The sequence below is a fragment of the Corylus avellana genome, chromosome ca3 (assembly GCF_901000735.1).
Source record: "Corylus avellana chromosome ca3, CavTom2PMs-1.0".
In the NCBI taxonomy this organism is placed as follows: Eukaryota; Viridiplantae; Streptophyta; class Magnoliopsida; order Fagales; family Betulaceae; genus Corylus; species Corylus avellana.
Genome location: NC_081543.1, coordinates 15,715,916 through 15,732,641, shown reverse-complemented (window position 1 = coordinate 15,732,641; position 16,726 = coordinate 15,715,916). Strand labels below are relative to the sequence as shown.

At 40.1% G+C, this 16,726-nt stretch overlaps 1 protein-coding gene across 1 annotated transcript; it reads right to left on the bottom strand.

The window, feature by feature from the left end:
- Positions 1–3,558: 3,558 nt before the first annotated feature.
- LOC132174185 (uncharacterized) lies at positions 3,559–4,248 on the bottom strand. The gene has a single exon (XM_059585876.1). The coding sequence runs from the start codon at positions 4,246–4,248 to the stop codon at positions 3,559–3,561; it is 690 nt and encodes a 229-aa protein (XP_059441859.1).
- Between the last annotated feature and the right edge of the window lie 12,478 nt (positions 4,249–16,726).

The following is a 16,726-nucleotide window of genomic DNA, read 5'->3' as shown; positions in this document are numbered from 1 at the left end:
TGCAGTCTGCTAAGTATGCTGAAACTTTTGGTTTGTGGAGGATCCAAACCAATAGAGAAAGCTGTTCAAACGACCATGGCGATCAAGTTGAGTACATTTGCTGGTGGCTTGTGGTGGCCAGCCAACGGTGAGAATGCAGAGAAAGGGATGTCCGTGTAGAACATCCTGAAGCCATCTTCTTCTCCATAGTTGTCCCCTTGAGATGCTCTATATTGGAATAACCGCATGCCATAGACATTTAGGAGAGAAGCAAAGTGAGTAGAGATGTATGGAAAAGACATTTGATTTATATACATTGTTTTGAAAGAGGTTTGATTTACTGTTTATTGGATAAGTTATTTTTTCAAAATAACTGAAGGTACAACGTTTCACCAAAGCCTTGTTTTGGTTGAAACCAAAAAAAAAAAAAAAAACTAAACGTTTGTTTTACACTTAAACATGGACAGTTGTCTTCATAAAAAGACGCCACATGTCACAATATTAGCCTCTCTACGTCAAAACTCGGTTTTTATATATATGATGATGATGATGATTAGATTAGATTAGATATGGCAGTTGAGATTGAGAAAGAGGGTAGTTTGAAAAAAACACTTGTATTTTGATTTTAAATGAAATGACACATATCATGATACTAGCCTATTATACTTTAAACTTAAAAAAATTCAAACACATAGTTTCATTTAATATAATGATTTGTCAGATAAATAGAATGCCATGTGTCAAACTCTTAGACTCTCCTGTCTAAAACTCTCCTATTATATATATATATATATATATATATGTGTGTGTGTGTGTGTGTGTGTGTGTGTGTGTGTGTGTGTGTTAGATTAGATATTAGATTAGATGTCTAAATTTTATTAAATAAAATTAATGCTTTATTGAAATACCTTATCGAGGATTAGAATTAGAAGTGCACGATAGTTTTGGAGGTCAATCTGAAGGCTCTTAGTTTGTTCCTGAAGACTTTTAGTAGTCTTCTATATGTCTATCAATCTTACATGTAGGTTGTTTGCGTCTGACTCCAACATATTGTTCAGCTCTATTTATTTTTTCCTTCTTTTCCCTCCAATCACTCACTTTTTTCTTTTTTATTCCCTTTCTTTCTTTTTGTCTCACTCACAACACACTCACGCTTCATTTAGTACAAAGGAGCAAGAAAGAAGACTTCTTACAAATGTTTGCACACTGTTAGAACAGTTTTCAATACGGTGGATGCGCTTTCTTCGAAGTCTTCAATACGTCGTCGTGCAAAGTAATATTGTTAAGGGGGTCCCCAGGGAACCGGGGACACTCCGATGCCAAAGTCAGAAAGTTTCTAAGAGAAATATTGTGCTTCGGCGCACAATAATTCAATACCCTCAATAATGTGTGAGGATATTTCCGGATGTTTTAGTACCTTATGTAGGGGCATATTTATAGGATTGGGGAGCTGAAGTAGACTTGAACTGGATCTTCTTATTTGAACTGGTTTGAGAGTCCAGAGTTGAGATAGAACTCAACAGCTATCATGTAGAGATAAACATTCAACAGATATCATGTAGATAAGTAGGACATCTTTATTCCAATATTATCCTAATTGGAATATATCTGTCTATTTAATTAATAGCCCTTGCTTATTAATTAATATCTTCGTGGGCCTATGCTTGGCCATTGGGCCCAGAATTTGATGGGCTTGTAGTATGAATTTATTCCCAACAGTTACCCCCAATAACCTTAGCCAAGGTATTTGGGTAATGGAAATTTAGTCAAAGTCCTCTGGCGACTTGTTGTTTGACCTTGTCCGAGACTCGTGTCTCCCTAGTGAGTGTGCTTTGAGCTCGTCAGTTGGAGCTCTTTAGTTCTTTTTTTGGCATCGTCTGAGTTCCCGGGAGCACCCCTCAGCTCTATCCTTTGCCCGGGGTTAAACCCGTCCTAGTTCCGAGATACCTAAGGATCATGCCCAGGTCCTTCTCCAAGTCTTAAAGATAATCCAAACCTGCACAATAACCTTTAAGCAGTAATTTATAAGTCTTTCGACAGACTAACATTTGTTCCCCGTTCACCTTGGGGTGATTTCTTAATTTTGTTCAAGGTTTTCTCCTTGTCTTCTTGTTGTCGGGAATGAGTCTTCTTCTTTTTTGACCGAATTGTCTCCCGTTAATTGTTTTTGCCCAAGGTTGTCTCCTTATCCTTGTTTTAGAGGGCTGTCTCCCTATTCTTGTTTTTGCCCAAGGTTTTCTCCTTGTCCTTGTTTTTGCCCAAGGTTTTCTCCTTGTCCTTGTTTTAGAGGGTTATTTCTCTATTCTTGTTTTTGCCCAAGGTTTTCTCCTTGTCCTTGTTTTAGAGGGTTGTCTCCCTATTCTTGTTTTTGCCCAAGGTTTTCTCTTTGTCTCCAATGGTGACATATCAGGGGGTGACATACCCGATTCTTTCTTTGACATATCTGGGAGTGATATACCCAGTTCTTTCTTTGACATATTCGGGAGTGACATACCTGATTCTTCTTTGAAATATCTAGGGGTAATATACCCGATTCTTCTATCAAATATCATGGGGTGATATACCCAGTTCTTATATCAAATATCCAGGGGTGATATAGCCGGTTCTTCTTTAAATCCCGCTTGACAAACTAAGCTTTAACCTGTGGAATAATCTTGAAACAATAATTTATAAGTCTTTCAACAGAGTAACCTTTGTTCCCCGTTCGCCTTGGGGTAGCTCATTGTTTTTGTCCAAGGTTTTCTCCTTGTCTCTGGGAATGAACCTTTGCTTCCCTTTCACCTCGGAGTAGCTTATTGTTTTTGTCCAAGGTTTTCTCCTTGTCTTGTCTACCAAAGAGTAATTGTCAAAGGGGGTTCTCGGAGGACCGAGGACACTCTGTTGCTTAACTTAGCATTACTCTTTATTCAAATCAAATTTATTATTGAAAGACAATCAAATAATAAAAGCATAAATAAACCAAACTCTGGGCGTACTACTGATAGTACTTCTTCAAATGCTCCGCATTCCTTGCTATTTCCTGTCACTGCTACACCCGATCCTGGAAGTGGTCTTCTTTGTGGAGTTAGTCTTTCCTCCTCCGGCGAATCCTCCAGCAATCGTCTAGATCTCACCTATCACATCCTGGTGTCTCAAATCTCCGCGTTGTTGGCTCCGGCTCCTTTCTCTTCCTCTGTTATCATGCTCCCGGGGTTCATCTTCCTAGGGATGGTTCTCCCGGCCCCCTCCATCTTGGCGCGGGTGGTCCCATGGACGGTATTCCCAAGCATGGCGGTCCTGGTTATTCCTTGGTTGATCCCTTCAACCCCCCAAGAATTGAATCAACTTACCATTCTTGATAAATTTTTCTATCAATAGCCTCAGGGCTATACTTCCTTCGGTGTAGTGACCTCTAGCTTCATGAAATTCACAATACTGATCCTTGTTCTTCTCCGGAGGATTGCTGGGTATCTTTTGTGGCCAGACAAACTCTAGATCCTTTTTGATCTCCATCAACACCTCTGACATCTTAGCATTGAGAAGTGTGAAATCATAGTCCCGGAACTTCTTCCTTGAAGGCTTATGTTCCTCCATTGCGTTCTAGGTCTCCTTCTTCTTATCTTCTTTTTGTCCCGGATGTCTCGTGCTATCTATCGCCTCCAGAACATCAGCCTCATTGATGAACTCTTGTACCTTGCTCATCAATTCTTGTAGATTGCTTGGTGGTTTTCGCGACATCTTCCTCATCATCAGCTCTTTGGTCAAGAGCCTATGATAAATTGCTGAGTATATCAGGTCATCTAAGGGTTCTTCAATTTCTGTCTTCTCTAGGTTGAACCAAGTTATGAATTGCTTCAGGGTTTCATCACTACGCTGCTTCAGAGTAAGCAAATAGGACGGCGGTTTCTTCCAGATCCGTGAAGTCATAAACTGAGTTAATAATACCCGACCTAGATCTTCAAATTTGTCTACTGAGCCCGGGGGCAGCTTCCTGAACCAGTTTCGAGCACTTCCTGATAAAGTGAGGGGGAAGGCCCTGCAAGCGACCTCGTCTGGGATGCCAAGGAGGTGCACATGTGACCGAAAATCTTCCAAGTGTTCAACTGGATCTCCAACTCCCTTGTAACTCATTATAGGAGGAGCCTTGAATTTTTCAGGCAACTGATTTTCCTCCACACGTGGGGAAAAAGGTGAACCGGTTCCCTGCAACATCTTCTCCACGAAGGTGTCCTTTCCTTTATTCTTCCACTCCATCTCCAGGTTGGTGAACCTCTTGTCAAGCTCTGCCATCCTTCGGTTGAGTTCGTCATCTCTATCTTAGATACCATCGATTTTGCTATCATTCACCTGATTTTCCTCCTTTCGGCTTGCATGCTGCTTGAAGTTGTCTTCTTAGTGTCCTCCTCTTGGTTGATTATGAGTGCTAACACGGCTGTTGTGCTCTTCTTCGTCCCGCCCACCACGGGTTTCCTCGCGATGAGACTGCACTGATACCCGTAGACGGAGTTCTACATTTTGCCGTGTCAGGGCTTCGATTTGCGCTGCCATTGCCGCAAAGCGTTCAAGATCTCCCATTTATGGTTGACAGGGAGGTATGTTGTGTTGAACCGGTCCCTGCTAAACTATGTGATCAATTGGGTTAATGCTGATAACTGGATCTATCGAGTCAATCTGGCTGGCATGGTTGAAAGGTTTTGAATTAGGCTGGACCAATGGACCGACATGGTTGGCTATTTCTGTTTGTGACTTTCCCTGCCGGATTGCCACACTTCCTGATCGTGTTGTGGCCACCATGGCGGAATTTTTTCTTCCTTTTTGCTTTTTATCCAGGTTAGGGTATCCCCAAAATGTAATAATTTGGAATAAGAATTACCTTATTCTCACAACCAATCAAAACCAAATTTGGAATTTAAACCAGAATAGCCTATTCCTAAACTAGAATAGGAATATAAGCTTAAATCAGGATAATCTATTCCTACACTAGAATAGGAATATAAACTTAAATGAGGATAACCTATTCTTAAACCAGAACAGGAATATAAACTGAATAAGAAAAACCTGTTGCCAAACGCCAATTTTCTTCTCCAAATTCCTCCAACGAACAGCCCTTCATGTTTTTCTTTTTTCTTTTCTTTTTATCTTTTTTCTTTTTTCTTCTTCCTTTTCTTTTTCTTCTACGAGCAGTAGCTAAGTACGTGCAGGTCCGGCGCTTCGGCAGTGGTGGTATCGACTGCAACAGAGTGGAACCGGTGGCGTTACAGGCGTGGAGACCGGTGGACTTTGGAGGTTCGTCGGTCACGGGTTTGGGCTTGAAGAGCGGCAAATCGGCGACGTTGGCGGAGCTGCGGGTTTAGGCTCCAGCAGCCCTGTCTTGCGTTTGCGCCTCCGGCGGGGGTGTTTGGTCCGGCGACGTGAGCTTTGGGTCTCCTGCAATGGTGGTTTGGTCGTGAGGGCAACCGCAATTTGAAGGTGCTGCAGGTCTGGAGCTCTGGGGCTTAGGCAGTGGTGGGTCTCCGTGAACGCGGAGAGGTCCCAGGCAGCGGTGGCTATTGGGCTTCGTCTGTCCAGGGATCGGCAACTTTGCGGGCTTCCGGCAGCAGTGGGTCACACCGGCGTTGGGTCTCCGGCAGTGTGAGTTGCGTTAGCGTTGGGTCTCTGGCGACTCGGCTTGGGGGTCAATGACGGCAGCTCCAGCTTGGGTGCTTGGCTCTCCGGCGGAGGTTGGATCTGTGGTGAACGCCAGTGCTGCGGGTCTAGAGGTTCGGTTGCCTGCGGGTCACGAACGTGATGCTGCGCACGTGTCAGTGAGTCGCATGGTTGGCCATTGGCCTATATATATATATATATATATATATATAACATCGTACTGTGCAGATCTGCTATGGACAAAGTAAATCGGCGAATTTTTTGTGTTGGTTGTTGCTGGAATGCGTGCTTACACCGTGATGAATTTTTTTTTTTTTTTTTTTTTTTATGAAAAACGAGATAATCTTTCCAACTGACGGCGTCAAACTGTTAGAACAGTTTTCAACACGGTGGATGCGCTTTCTTCGAAGTTTTCAATACGTCGTCATGCACTCTAAATCACTACAAAAAAGTAATATTGCCAAAGGAGTTCCCGGGGAACTGGGATACTCCGATGCCAAAGTCAGAAAGTTTCTAAGATAAATATTTTCGAATGTTTTAGTACCTTATGTAGGGGCCTATTTATAGGCTTGGGAAGCTGAAGTAAACTTGAACTGGATCTTCTTATTTGAATTGGTTTGAGAGTCCAGAGTTGAGATAAAACTCAACAGCTATCATGTAGAGATAAACATTCAACAGATATCATGTAGATAAGTAGGATGTCTTTATTCCAATATTATCCTAATTGGAATATATATGTCTATTTAATTAATAGCCATTGCTTATTAATTAATATCTTCGTGGGCCTATGCTTGGCCATTGGACCCAGAATTTGATGGGCTTGTAGTATGAATTTATTCCCAACACACACCATCAAGGCAAAGGATATTAAAGTGTTCCAAGTTCCAAGCTAGAATGTGAGTGGGAGCATTTCAAATTGTTTTCCAAGCTAGCATGCATGTGAAGAAGTTATTTCACAAAAGTGAACTTCTATTAAACAAACAACGAAAAACAATTTATCCTCTACACGAATCCTTATCTCTTAAATAAATTCCTTTTTTGTGCTATCTTACGTTTTTATATAGTGTATTTTGATTCGGTGTGATTTAATTTTTTTTACCAATCTTTGAAATTCTAACAGCAAATTAATTTACACAGAAAGCAAACCACGAGAATCTATGTCAGAGTAGTTTAACGAAAAGAAACTTCTCATCTACCTTCAGAAAGTCTACTTTGTTGAAGCTTTATCACTTAAATAAATTACTTCCTTTCGTGTTGTCTTAGGAGTCTACTTTTGTTGAAGCTTTATCTCTTAAATATATTCATTTTGTGCTGTCTTCTATTTCTATATAGTGTATTTTGGGTCTGTGTGATTTAATTTTTTAAGGGATAACTTCACTGAAGATCTTTGAACTTCCACCTGATTTCACAAACCCCCCTTAAACTTCAAAATCTCTCAATTTAGTTCACCGAACTTTCAATTGCTCTCAATGTGGACCTCTCTGTCAATTTTAGCCGTTAAAAATATAGAAAAGAACAAAATATCCCTGATTTTCATTTTTTTTTTAAATAAAAAAACGTTTTGGAAGTTGGAATTTTATACAAAAGTCAAGGGTATAAACGTCATGCAACGTTTAAAATCTGACGGAGTGGTCCAAATTGAGAGCAATTGAAAGTTCAGGAGACTAAATTGAGAGATTTTAAAGTTTAAGGGGAGTTTGTTAAATCGAGTGGAAGTTCAGGGATCTTTAGTGAAGTTACCCCATTCAGGAATCTTTAGTGAAGTTACCCCATTTTTTAAACAATCTTAAAATTCTAATTGCATGTTAATTTATACACAGAGCAAGTTAACATTCTCTTCATTTTTAAGAGAAAGAGACAAATAATAATATTTTCTTAAGATAAAGAGACAAATATAATAGGCTATTTACTTATCAATCCAATCTTACCAAACAGTCACACTTAAAAAAACAAATAGTACAATACAATTCCTACAACCAAATAGAACAAAAAATCAAACAAAACCCACCAAAAATTAAAATTAAAATTCTCGTAGCTCAAAATCTTTTTGTTACTCAATATTTTGAATATAGGTTATCAATGTTTTCCACTTTTTTTATAATACCAACAAATACCTTCCACTTCTCGTGGAACCTTTGTAACAAGACTTCCTTCTTATTTTTATGATTCATCAAACCTATCTTACTTTTATTCTCAGGGCATTACTAACATATAAAGCCTTGCAAGGCTTTCTTCAGAGCAAGAATTCATTATTCGGCTAAGAGCTACATTGATTGACGGACGTGAAGGACCACACCAAAGATTCAACATTACTACTGTTCAAGAGCTACCAAACGAAGATGGATCAATTTCCACAATCCAATAATTCATAGCTTCATCCTCTCCTTTCACTAACTAAATTGTAAAGTAGTGTATTTTGAAACAAATTTTAAAGTAGTCATGCAAGATGAAGACATATATGTGCTATGTCAATTAACTCTTTCTCATATTTTATTTGGTATATCATATTTACTTAATTTATAGTTTCACTTTTTTTGTCTAGCAAATTAAATAAAATTTTTTCCAATAATTTAGATATTAAATCTGTTAGGTCATGGATCAATTTCATAAGACCTAACGGGTCCTAAGCCCAAGACTCCGCAGATATGCAGGCCTGCTAAGCCCTCAGTCGGCTTAGCCCATGGAGGTCTCGGGCTCCTAATCCGAGACACTACTCATGGGCCAAAATAGTCAAAGGCCGAGGGACAAATTGGTCATTCTACCATGGAGATATATATTCATATTGTCCAACACTTGGATTATCTATATCAATTAAGATGTATATCAGTTGTTAGCACCTAACCTAGCGTCACACGAAAGCTGTAACACCTATCCCGTGATCTTAGGTTACTAAGATCACAGAGCAGCTACAAACCATCCCTTTCTTAAATACCTGCGCAGCTGATATCAAGGGATAAGGCTCCGAGATGTGTGGGAGGACAAACTCCTTTTATGCCTATAAATACAAGTCACTTATCAGTGCTAAGGTAATCACAACTCTTACTATTTGAGTTTTATTGTTGCTTACATCTTTTCTCTCTCTTAAATCACTGACTTAGGCATCGGAGTATCCCCACCGAGAGACCACCGGTGACTTTAATCCTATTGTTTGTTCTTGTGTGAAGGCCCGACGCATCCTCGGACATCGCGATACCATCTGAAGAGTGCGCCATGTTTCATCCTTGAAAAACTGTGCATCAACAGTTTGGTGCCGTCTGTGGGAGCATTGAGATTTTCATCAGTTCCTGACAACAATTCGAAATGGTAACTACACGTGCATCGCATCCTTCGCCAGATGGCCGAGCCGAGCTGCCCGGCACAGCTGCAACACCTCTTGACCTCGCTGAGTTCATGAGGCAGATGACTGCCTCCATGGATGCGTTGAAGAAGCAGAACAATGATCTCACTACCAAGCTCACGGCTGCTGAAGGCCGCAATGGCCGACGGGAGCGTAAGCGAGAAGAAAGGCGGGAGAAGGAGCATAAAGAAAGGCGAGAAAGGGAAAGGCGAGAACTCATCTGCCAAGGCAAGCAGGTTGAAGGTAGTGTGAGCTCAGTTCATGGCAGCCGTCATACTACGACCTAGAACGAGGATCATCATGAGAAATCCTGTGCTCAAAACAAGGATCACCACGAGAGGTCCCATGCTGAGAGGTCTCATCGTGAAAGACGCCGCAGAAGGGCTCATCGCGACCGATCTCATCGCAAGAGATCCCATACTCTCCATAATGAAATTGATGCAAGTGCTGAGCTGGGAAACCTGAAGAGGAAGTATGCTGAAATGGTTGACAAAATGGCCAATGGGGAGAAAGGGTTGATGGCGGAAGAACTCATGGAGAACACCAACCTACCTTTCACGGATAGGGTGATGAACTTCCCCTTGCCCGACAAATTCAAAATGCCTCATGTAGACAAATTTGATGGCAATGGGGACCCTATGGAGCATATGGAAAGCCTTAGAGTACACTTTATCCTCCATAGTACTCTAGATGAGATCGCATGTCGGGCGTTTCCGTTAACTCTAGCAGGAGTAGCCAAGGAGTGCTTCAATTCCCTGCTAAGTCGGTGGATAACTTCAATTCCTTGTGATGTCTCTTTCTAAGCCAATTTTTGGCTACTCGGAAAAGGAAGAAGAGCCCAACTTACCTGCTTTCTTTGGTTCAAGGGAAGGATAGGTCCCTAAAAGACTTCATGCTCAGATTTAATAAGGAAAAGTTGACAGTAAAGAGTCCGAGTGAGTAAACGGTACTTGACGCTCTTATGCATGGGGTGAGAGCCGAAGGGCCACTGATGGCCAAGTTAGCGTAGAAATCTACAATGGTGACTATTTGTCATTTTCTAAACAAGGTGGAAGAGTACATCAATGAAGAGGAAACTGTTGCTGCCCTGATGAAGTCCCAAGAGAAGGCAACTCGGCAAGAGAAGAGTAGTGAGAAGGCAGCACCAGTGAGCTCCGGGAAAAAGTAGGCAAGAAACCAAAAGCAGTAGGATAAGAGAGCCCTCAAACCAAAGAACGAGTCTCTAAGAGAATTTAGCAAGTTCACTCCATTGAACACCAGTATGACCGAGGAGTTGATGGAGATCCAGAGAGACCCTAACTTCAGATGGCCAACAAGACTGAAGGGTCTCGCATCAAAATGAGACCACACCAAGTTTTGCCACTATCATAATGAAGTCGGCCACTTGATCGAGGAGTGTGTATCTCTTTGTCATGAAATAGAATCCTTCAATCCTTCATTAGGAATGGTAAACTGGTGAGGTTCCTTACAGGTGAGAGGGCCAGAGGAAGGGATCGTCAGCAGCCCCTGTTGGTCGAGGGAAACCTAGAAGCTGTCGGAGGCCGAAAGCAGAGGCAAAGACATGACAATGGCCCAAGAGATGATCGATATGCTAAACCAGTGCATAATCGGCAAGCTGAGCCGAGGAACGATCGGGAGGCGCTTCCCCCACCTCGGAATCATGATGTAGTAGGAGAAATCCTAACCATTTTAGGAGGTATAGCTGGTGGAGGAGAGTCTAACTCAGACAGAAAAGCCCATGCTAGAAGGGTGCAAACCGAAGAGGTTCTTTTTCTTGAAAGGCCTGCCAAAGCCTTAAAGCGAGAGCCCATAGTCTTATCGTTCTCTGAAGAAGATGCGAAGGGAGTAATGATGCCCCATGACGATGCATTGGTGGTAACGGTGATAGTGGCCAACCATGTGCTCCATCATATCTTAGTGGACAATGGGAGTTCGGCTGACATCCTCTACTAGCCAGTTTTCAAACAGATGGGCATTGATCGCAGTAGGATCAAACCATTTGGTTCTCCCTTAGTCGGGTTTGTAGGGGAGCAAGTTCAACCTATTGGGATTATCTCACTTCCTGTAATAGCAGGAACGACTCCCAAGCAGTCAACTGTCATGGTAAACTTCTTGGTGGTTGACCGACCATCTGCTTACAACGCAATAATCAGTCGGCCGACATTGAATAAGTTGAAGGCCGTAACTTCAACTTATCATTTGAAAATGAAGTTCTCGAGAGAAGGAGGAGTTGGAGAGGTCAAAGATGACCAGACTGCGGTGAGGAAGTGTTACATCACTTCCCTAAAGAAGCCTTCAGAAGCCACACCTTTGACGGTTAGTATCGTGGAAAGCAGAAAGGAAGGTGAACCGAAGGGCGAACCTGCCGAGATGCTAGAAGATGTGATGGTAGTAAACGGAAAAGTTGTGTAGGTCGGGTCTCAACTCTCCTCGAAGGTCCTAGAAGGCCTTGTCACTTTTCTGAAAAAAGAACTTGGAGGTATTTGCGTGGACGCACGAAGATATGCCAGGCATTAGCCCTAAAGACATACTTTACTAGCTCAATGTGGATCCAAGTATGAAACCAGTGAAGCAGAAGAGAAGGAAGTTTGCTCCTGATCGAAACATGGTGATAGCCGAAGAAGTAGAGAAGCTGCTCAGAGCTCGGTTTATTGAAGAAGTACACTATCCCACTTGGTTAGCCAGTGTAGTATTGGTTAAAAAATCCAATGGGAGGTGAAGAATGTGTGTAGACTTCACCGACCTTAACAACGCTTGTCCGAAAAATAGCTTTCCTCTGCCCCGCATTGATGCACTAGTCGATTCAACGTTTGGGTATGGTTTACTCAATTTTATGGATGCCTTTTCTGATTATAACCAGATGTACATGCACCCAGAAGATAGAGAGAAGATTGCATTTATTACTGACCGAGGCTTGTACTGTTATAAGGTCATGCCTTTCGGTCTAAAAAATGTAGAGGCAACCTACCAGAGACTGGTAAACAAAATATTCCGAGAGCAGATCGGGCAGAACATGGAAGTGTACGTGGATGACATGTTAGTCAAAAACACATTACCACAGGACCATATAGCTGACCTACATGAAACGTTTGAAACGTTGAAAGCGTATGGAATGAAGCTAAATCCTGCGAAGTGTGCATTCGGGGTATCCTCGGGAAAGTTCCTCGGCTATATGGTGTCAAACCGAGGAATTGAAGCTAATCCAGAAAAGATCCAAGCAGTTTTGGATATGCAGTCTCCAAAGAATGCGAAGCAACTCCAACAATTAACAGGTAGAATAGCAGTACTTAACCGATTCATTTATCAGTCAACTGATAAGTGTCTGCCATTCTTTAAAATCCTGAGAAAGTCCTTTGAATGGTCTGATGAATGCGAGGAAGCTTTTGGAGAATTAAAGAAGTATTTAGTCAACCCACCTTTGCTAAGTCGAACAGTCCCAAGAGAAGTATTGTATTTATACTTAGCTATCTCTCCAACGGCAGTAAGTGCAGCCATTGTACGAGAAGAGGAAGGAGTGTAGAAGCCTGTATATTTTATCAGCCGAGTACTGAAAGGGGCCGAGGAGAGATACCCCCAAATGGAAAAGCTTGCCTTCGCTCTTACTATAGCGTCAAGGAAACTCCAACCATACTTCCAAGCTCACACGATAAAGGTTCTCACTGAATACCCTCTCAGAAAGGTGCTTCGCAAGCTAAACTTATCCGGAAGACTGGCCAACCGGGCAATTGAACTTGGAGAGTTTGATATCGAATTCCTCCTTCAGAACTCCATCAAGGGTCAGGCATTGGCAGACTTTCTGACAGTATTTACTAATCTGCTAGATGCAGAACAATGGCCGAGGGACGAAAGTTGGGTAATTTATGTGGATGGGTCATCCACAAGACGACATGGTGGAGCTAGGGTGATATTAATCACCCCAGATGGAGAAGAGCTACACAGTTCCATAAGGTTGGAGTTTAGAACTACCAACAATGAAGCTGAATACGAGGCCGTAATAGCTGGACTCGGCTTGGGGCGAGAGATGGGAGCCGAGTTTATTGAGCTACGAAGTGACTCTCAAGTAATTGTTGGGCATATCCATAGGGAATTCGTAGCCAAAGAGGAGAAAATGAAGCTATTCTTGTCAAAAGTACAGGACTTACAGAATTCTTTCAAGAAGTCCTGCATTGTAAAAATCCCAATGGAAGAAAATGAAAGAGCAGACCACCTTGCTCGAATAGCATCGACAGAGGAATCTGTGGGAGAATCGGAAGAGCCAGTCCAAACTCTATACCAACCTACCATAACCAAGGCAGTCTCGGTCTCAACAGCAGAGGCGGTACTGGATTGGCAGAAGGAAGTGGTGTAGTATCTGGAGAGAGGAATTCTCCCATCAGGAAAGAAGTCGGCTATCTAGCTAAGGAAAAAAGCTGCTAGATTTACCATGGTAAATGGAACCTTAAACAAACGAGGTTTCATGTTACCACTTCTGAAGTGCGTTTCCAAGGAAGGTAATTATATATTTCGTTAGATTCACGAAGGTATTTGTGGAAGTCATTCAAGTGCAAGGATGTTGGCACATAAGGCACTTCGAGCAGACTTCTATTGGCCTAACATCACCAGGGACTCGGTAGAAATGGTCAGAAATTGTGACAAATGCCAACGTTTCGCTAACATTACCAAGCAACCCCCGGAGGAATGAAGCTCAGCCTCCTTACCATGGCCCTTCTCGCAATGGGGGGTAGATATAGTAGGACCGCTACCTCGTGGAAAGGGGTGTGTTCGGTTTGCAGTAATAGCTGTGGATTATTTCACAAAGTGGGTGGAAGTGGAGGCTTTAGTGAATATAACGGCTAAGAGTATAGAGAAGTTTTTATGGAAGTTTTTAAGTTTTTATAATACTTTGGTATTTCTATTAATTTTGCTTTCTATAAAACTGCAAGGTGTCTGATTGTGGAAGAACGGTAGGATTGGGTTCGTCGAAGATTGTGGGTTGGTTTCGTTCGAGATTTGGCCATGGAAAACAGTGGGTTGGTACGATGATTTGGCCGTAAAAGAACGGTGGGTTGGGGAGGAAGCTTCGTGGCCGGAGTGTGGGTTCATGGCCAGAGACTATTTTGCCTAGAGATGACCTTTGTCGCCGGAGCCTAGGATTTAGCGTTGAAGGATATATAAGATATTGGCTTTCGCGTTGAAAGAACTTGAAATGAATGATTCTGTTTAATGGGTTATGTTTTAATTCAAGGTGTTCAATTTTAATTTTTAATGTTAATATATATATATATATAAGGGAAAATTACAGTTTACCCCCTAAAGTTGACAGCGTTTTTCAATTCGAACATCAAAGTTTCAATTTTTGCAATCCACCCCCACAAAGTTTCAATTTTTTTCAATTCGACCAATATTATCCCAAAATTCCCATATTGCCCTTGATTTTTTTGTTAATTTTTTTATTTTTTATGAAAAAAAAATTTGGAGGTGCAAAAATGGCCAGATGGGCACGTAGCCACCCTGAATTTTTTTTCTTAATTTTTTATAAAAAAATAAAAAATAATAAAAATTAGGGGCAATATAGGAAGTTTTGCATACAATTGGTCAAATTGCAAAAATTTGGAACTTTGGTGGGGTGAATTGCAAAAATTGAAACTTTGGTATTCGAATTGAAAAACGCAGTCAACTTTGGGGGGTAAACTGTAATTTTCCCTATTTTTAAAACAAAAAAAAAAGAACAAGTCTTTTTACTTTATTAAGTGGATTTTTTTTTTTTTTTTAATTAAGTGGCAGGATGCATATCTAGTCATAGCTGATGACTTGGCACTTATGATAGGTGTCAAAAATTAATTGGTCCACGTGTCAGTGATGTGGATTTCCGTTAAGAGTAATTCTAGAAGGCATACTTATGTCCTACTAAGAATGATGTGGTTATTAAAATTATCATTGGGCTTGTCATTGATCATTATTGAATTTTGATCAAATGGTGATTTTAGTAGCCACATCATTCTTAGTAGGATACAAGTAAGACACAAGTAGGCCTTCTAAAATTACTCTTTATGAAAACCACAGGTACTTCCTGTGCTAATGACCATTTTTCTTGTAGAATGAATTAAAAACCACTTTAGACTATAATTATCAAATAACAACTTAGACTATAATTATCAAATAACTATTAAAACATATTGTAGTTTACAATCAAATAACTACAGTAATCAAATAACAATCAAATAACTAATATTTCTTATAAACACATTTCATAACAGAAAAATAATTTAGAACTAACATCAAAAAGTACAACCTTGATTGGTAATCTGAGTAGTTTAGCTATATGCGAGTTGTTATTTTGTACAGGGAAATATGTAAACAAATAAACAATAGTTAGTATTCCGTCTTCCGTATTCCGGCTAATGTGTATTCTGGCTAATGTGTTCCGTCTTTCATGCTCGAGCTATTGCTGGTTGTTTTGTTATGTTTTTGTATTTTCTGTTGTTTTTTGTTTTGGGTTTATGTCTGCCTATACTTTTATGGTTAGATCCAATTGTGAAGACCTTTTTTTCAAAACTTTGTGTTGGTGTCTTTTATTTTTTATTTTATTTTTTTCAGTATTGATTTGGACTTTGACATTGCATTTACCACTTTAGACTCTTTTGGATGGCTGTTTCCATTTCCTAATGGGGGCTCAAATATATTTGCATTAATCTGTGCTCATTTTGTTTTTCTAACCGCTTTATACGGCTCATTAAGAATGCTGAGTCACTTGTTTATCCTATCTCCTTCCATTTTTTTTTTTTTTTTTGAGACTATTTCCTTCCATTTGTTTGGGATTATTGTTTGGGAGCCCACTAATTATTCAATTAGTTTTGTAATTTCCCCTTTCAATTAGTTTTATTAGTTTTGTAATTAAATTAATTAATATAATTTATTACTATACATTAGTTTTGTAATTATATATACTTGGTTATAACTACTAATAATTATAACTGAATTATTAATAGTTATCAATAATTACATATCATTACGGAAAGTTATTTATACTTATCCATAATTTTTTTTTTTTTAAAAAAAAAAAATCTATGAATTTCTTAGAATTAATTTTGAAATATATATACATATTTCTAATAACATTGTTATAAATTTTTTCTCTATTGATTTCTAATTTTCTAAAACTATCTAAAATTTTATGATTATTCATATTTTTTTTTTATAGTAAAGATACGTACTTATAATTCTATATAAGTTTTTTATTTTTTATTTTTTGACTGAATGGGTAATTTCGTAATGATGAAAATCAATTTGTACAAACAAACACTCCAGCATATAAAAATGTGAGTCGTGATTGAGAGAACAGCACGCCACGAAGGAAAATTTTTTTTTTTAATATTTTAATACAAAAAAAAAAAAAAAAAAAAAAATTCCATTGGCGTGCTTTGCACGCCGCGTGCTTTGCACGCCGCGTGCTCTTTTGTTTCACCATAAAAATGTGGGTAAATGAAAACAGCACGCACGCCGCGTGCAAAAAAATTTTTTTAAAAAATAAAATAAAATTTGCACGGGCGGGCCTGCGTGCGTGCTGCCAATCACTAGAAACCAACCATTACAATTTCCAGAAGGAAAACAAACTAGACAACTACAAACGTCCGGTCCTGTACGGCTTGGGTTTTGGGCAAGTCAAATTATATTTTTGTAATTATTTAAAAGTTAGATAATTCAAAGCCACCGCTTGGGTTTTGGGCAAGTCAAAAACCCCATTGAGGGCCTGACAGTTTAGGCCGAGCCAGGCCTTCATTTAGGGCCTAGTAGCTTGGGCCAAGC

Bases quoted from the DNA above. Each gene is read 5' to 3' on its own strand.
- LOC132174185 (XM_059585876.1), bottom strand. From the start codon at position 4,248: ATGGCAGAGCTTGACAAGAGGTTCACCAACCTGGAGATGGAGTGGAAG.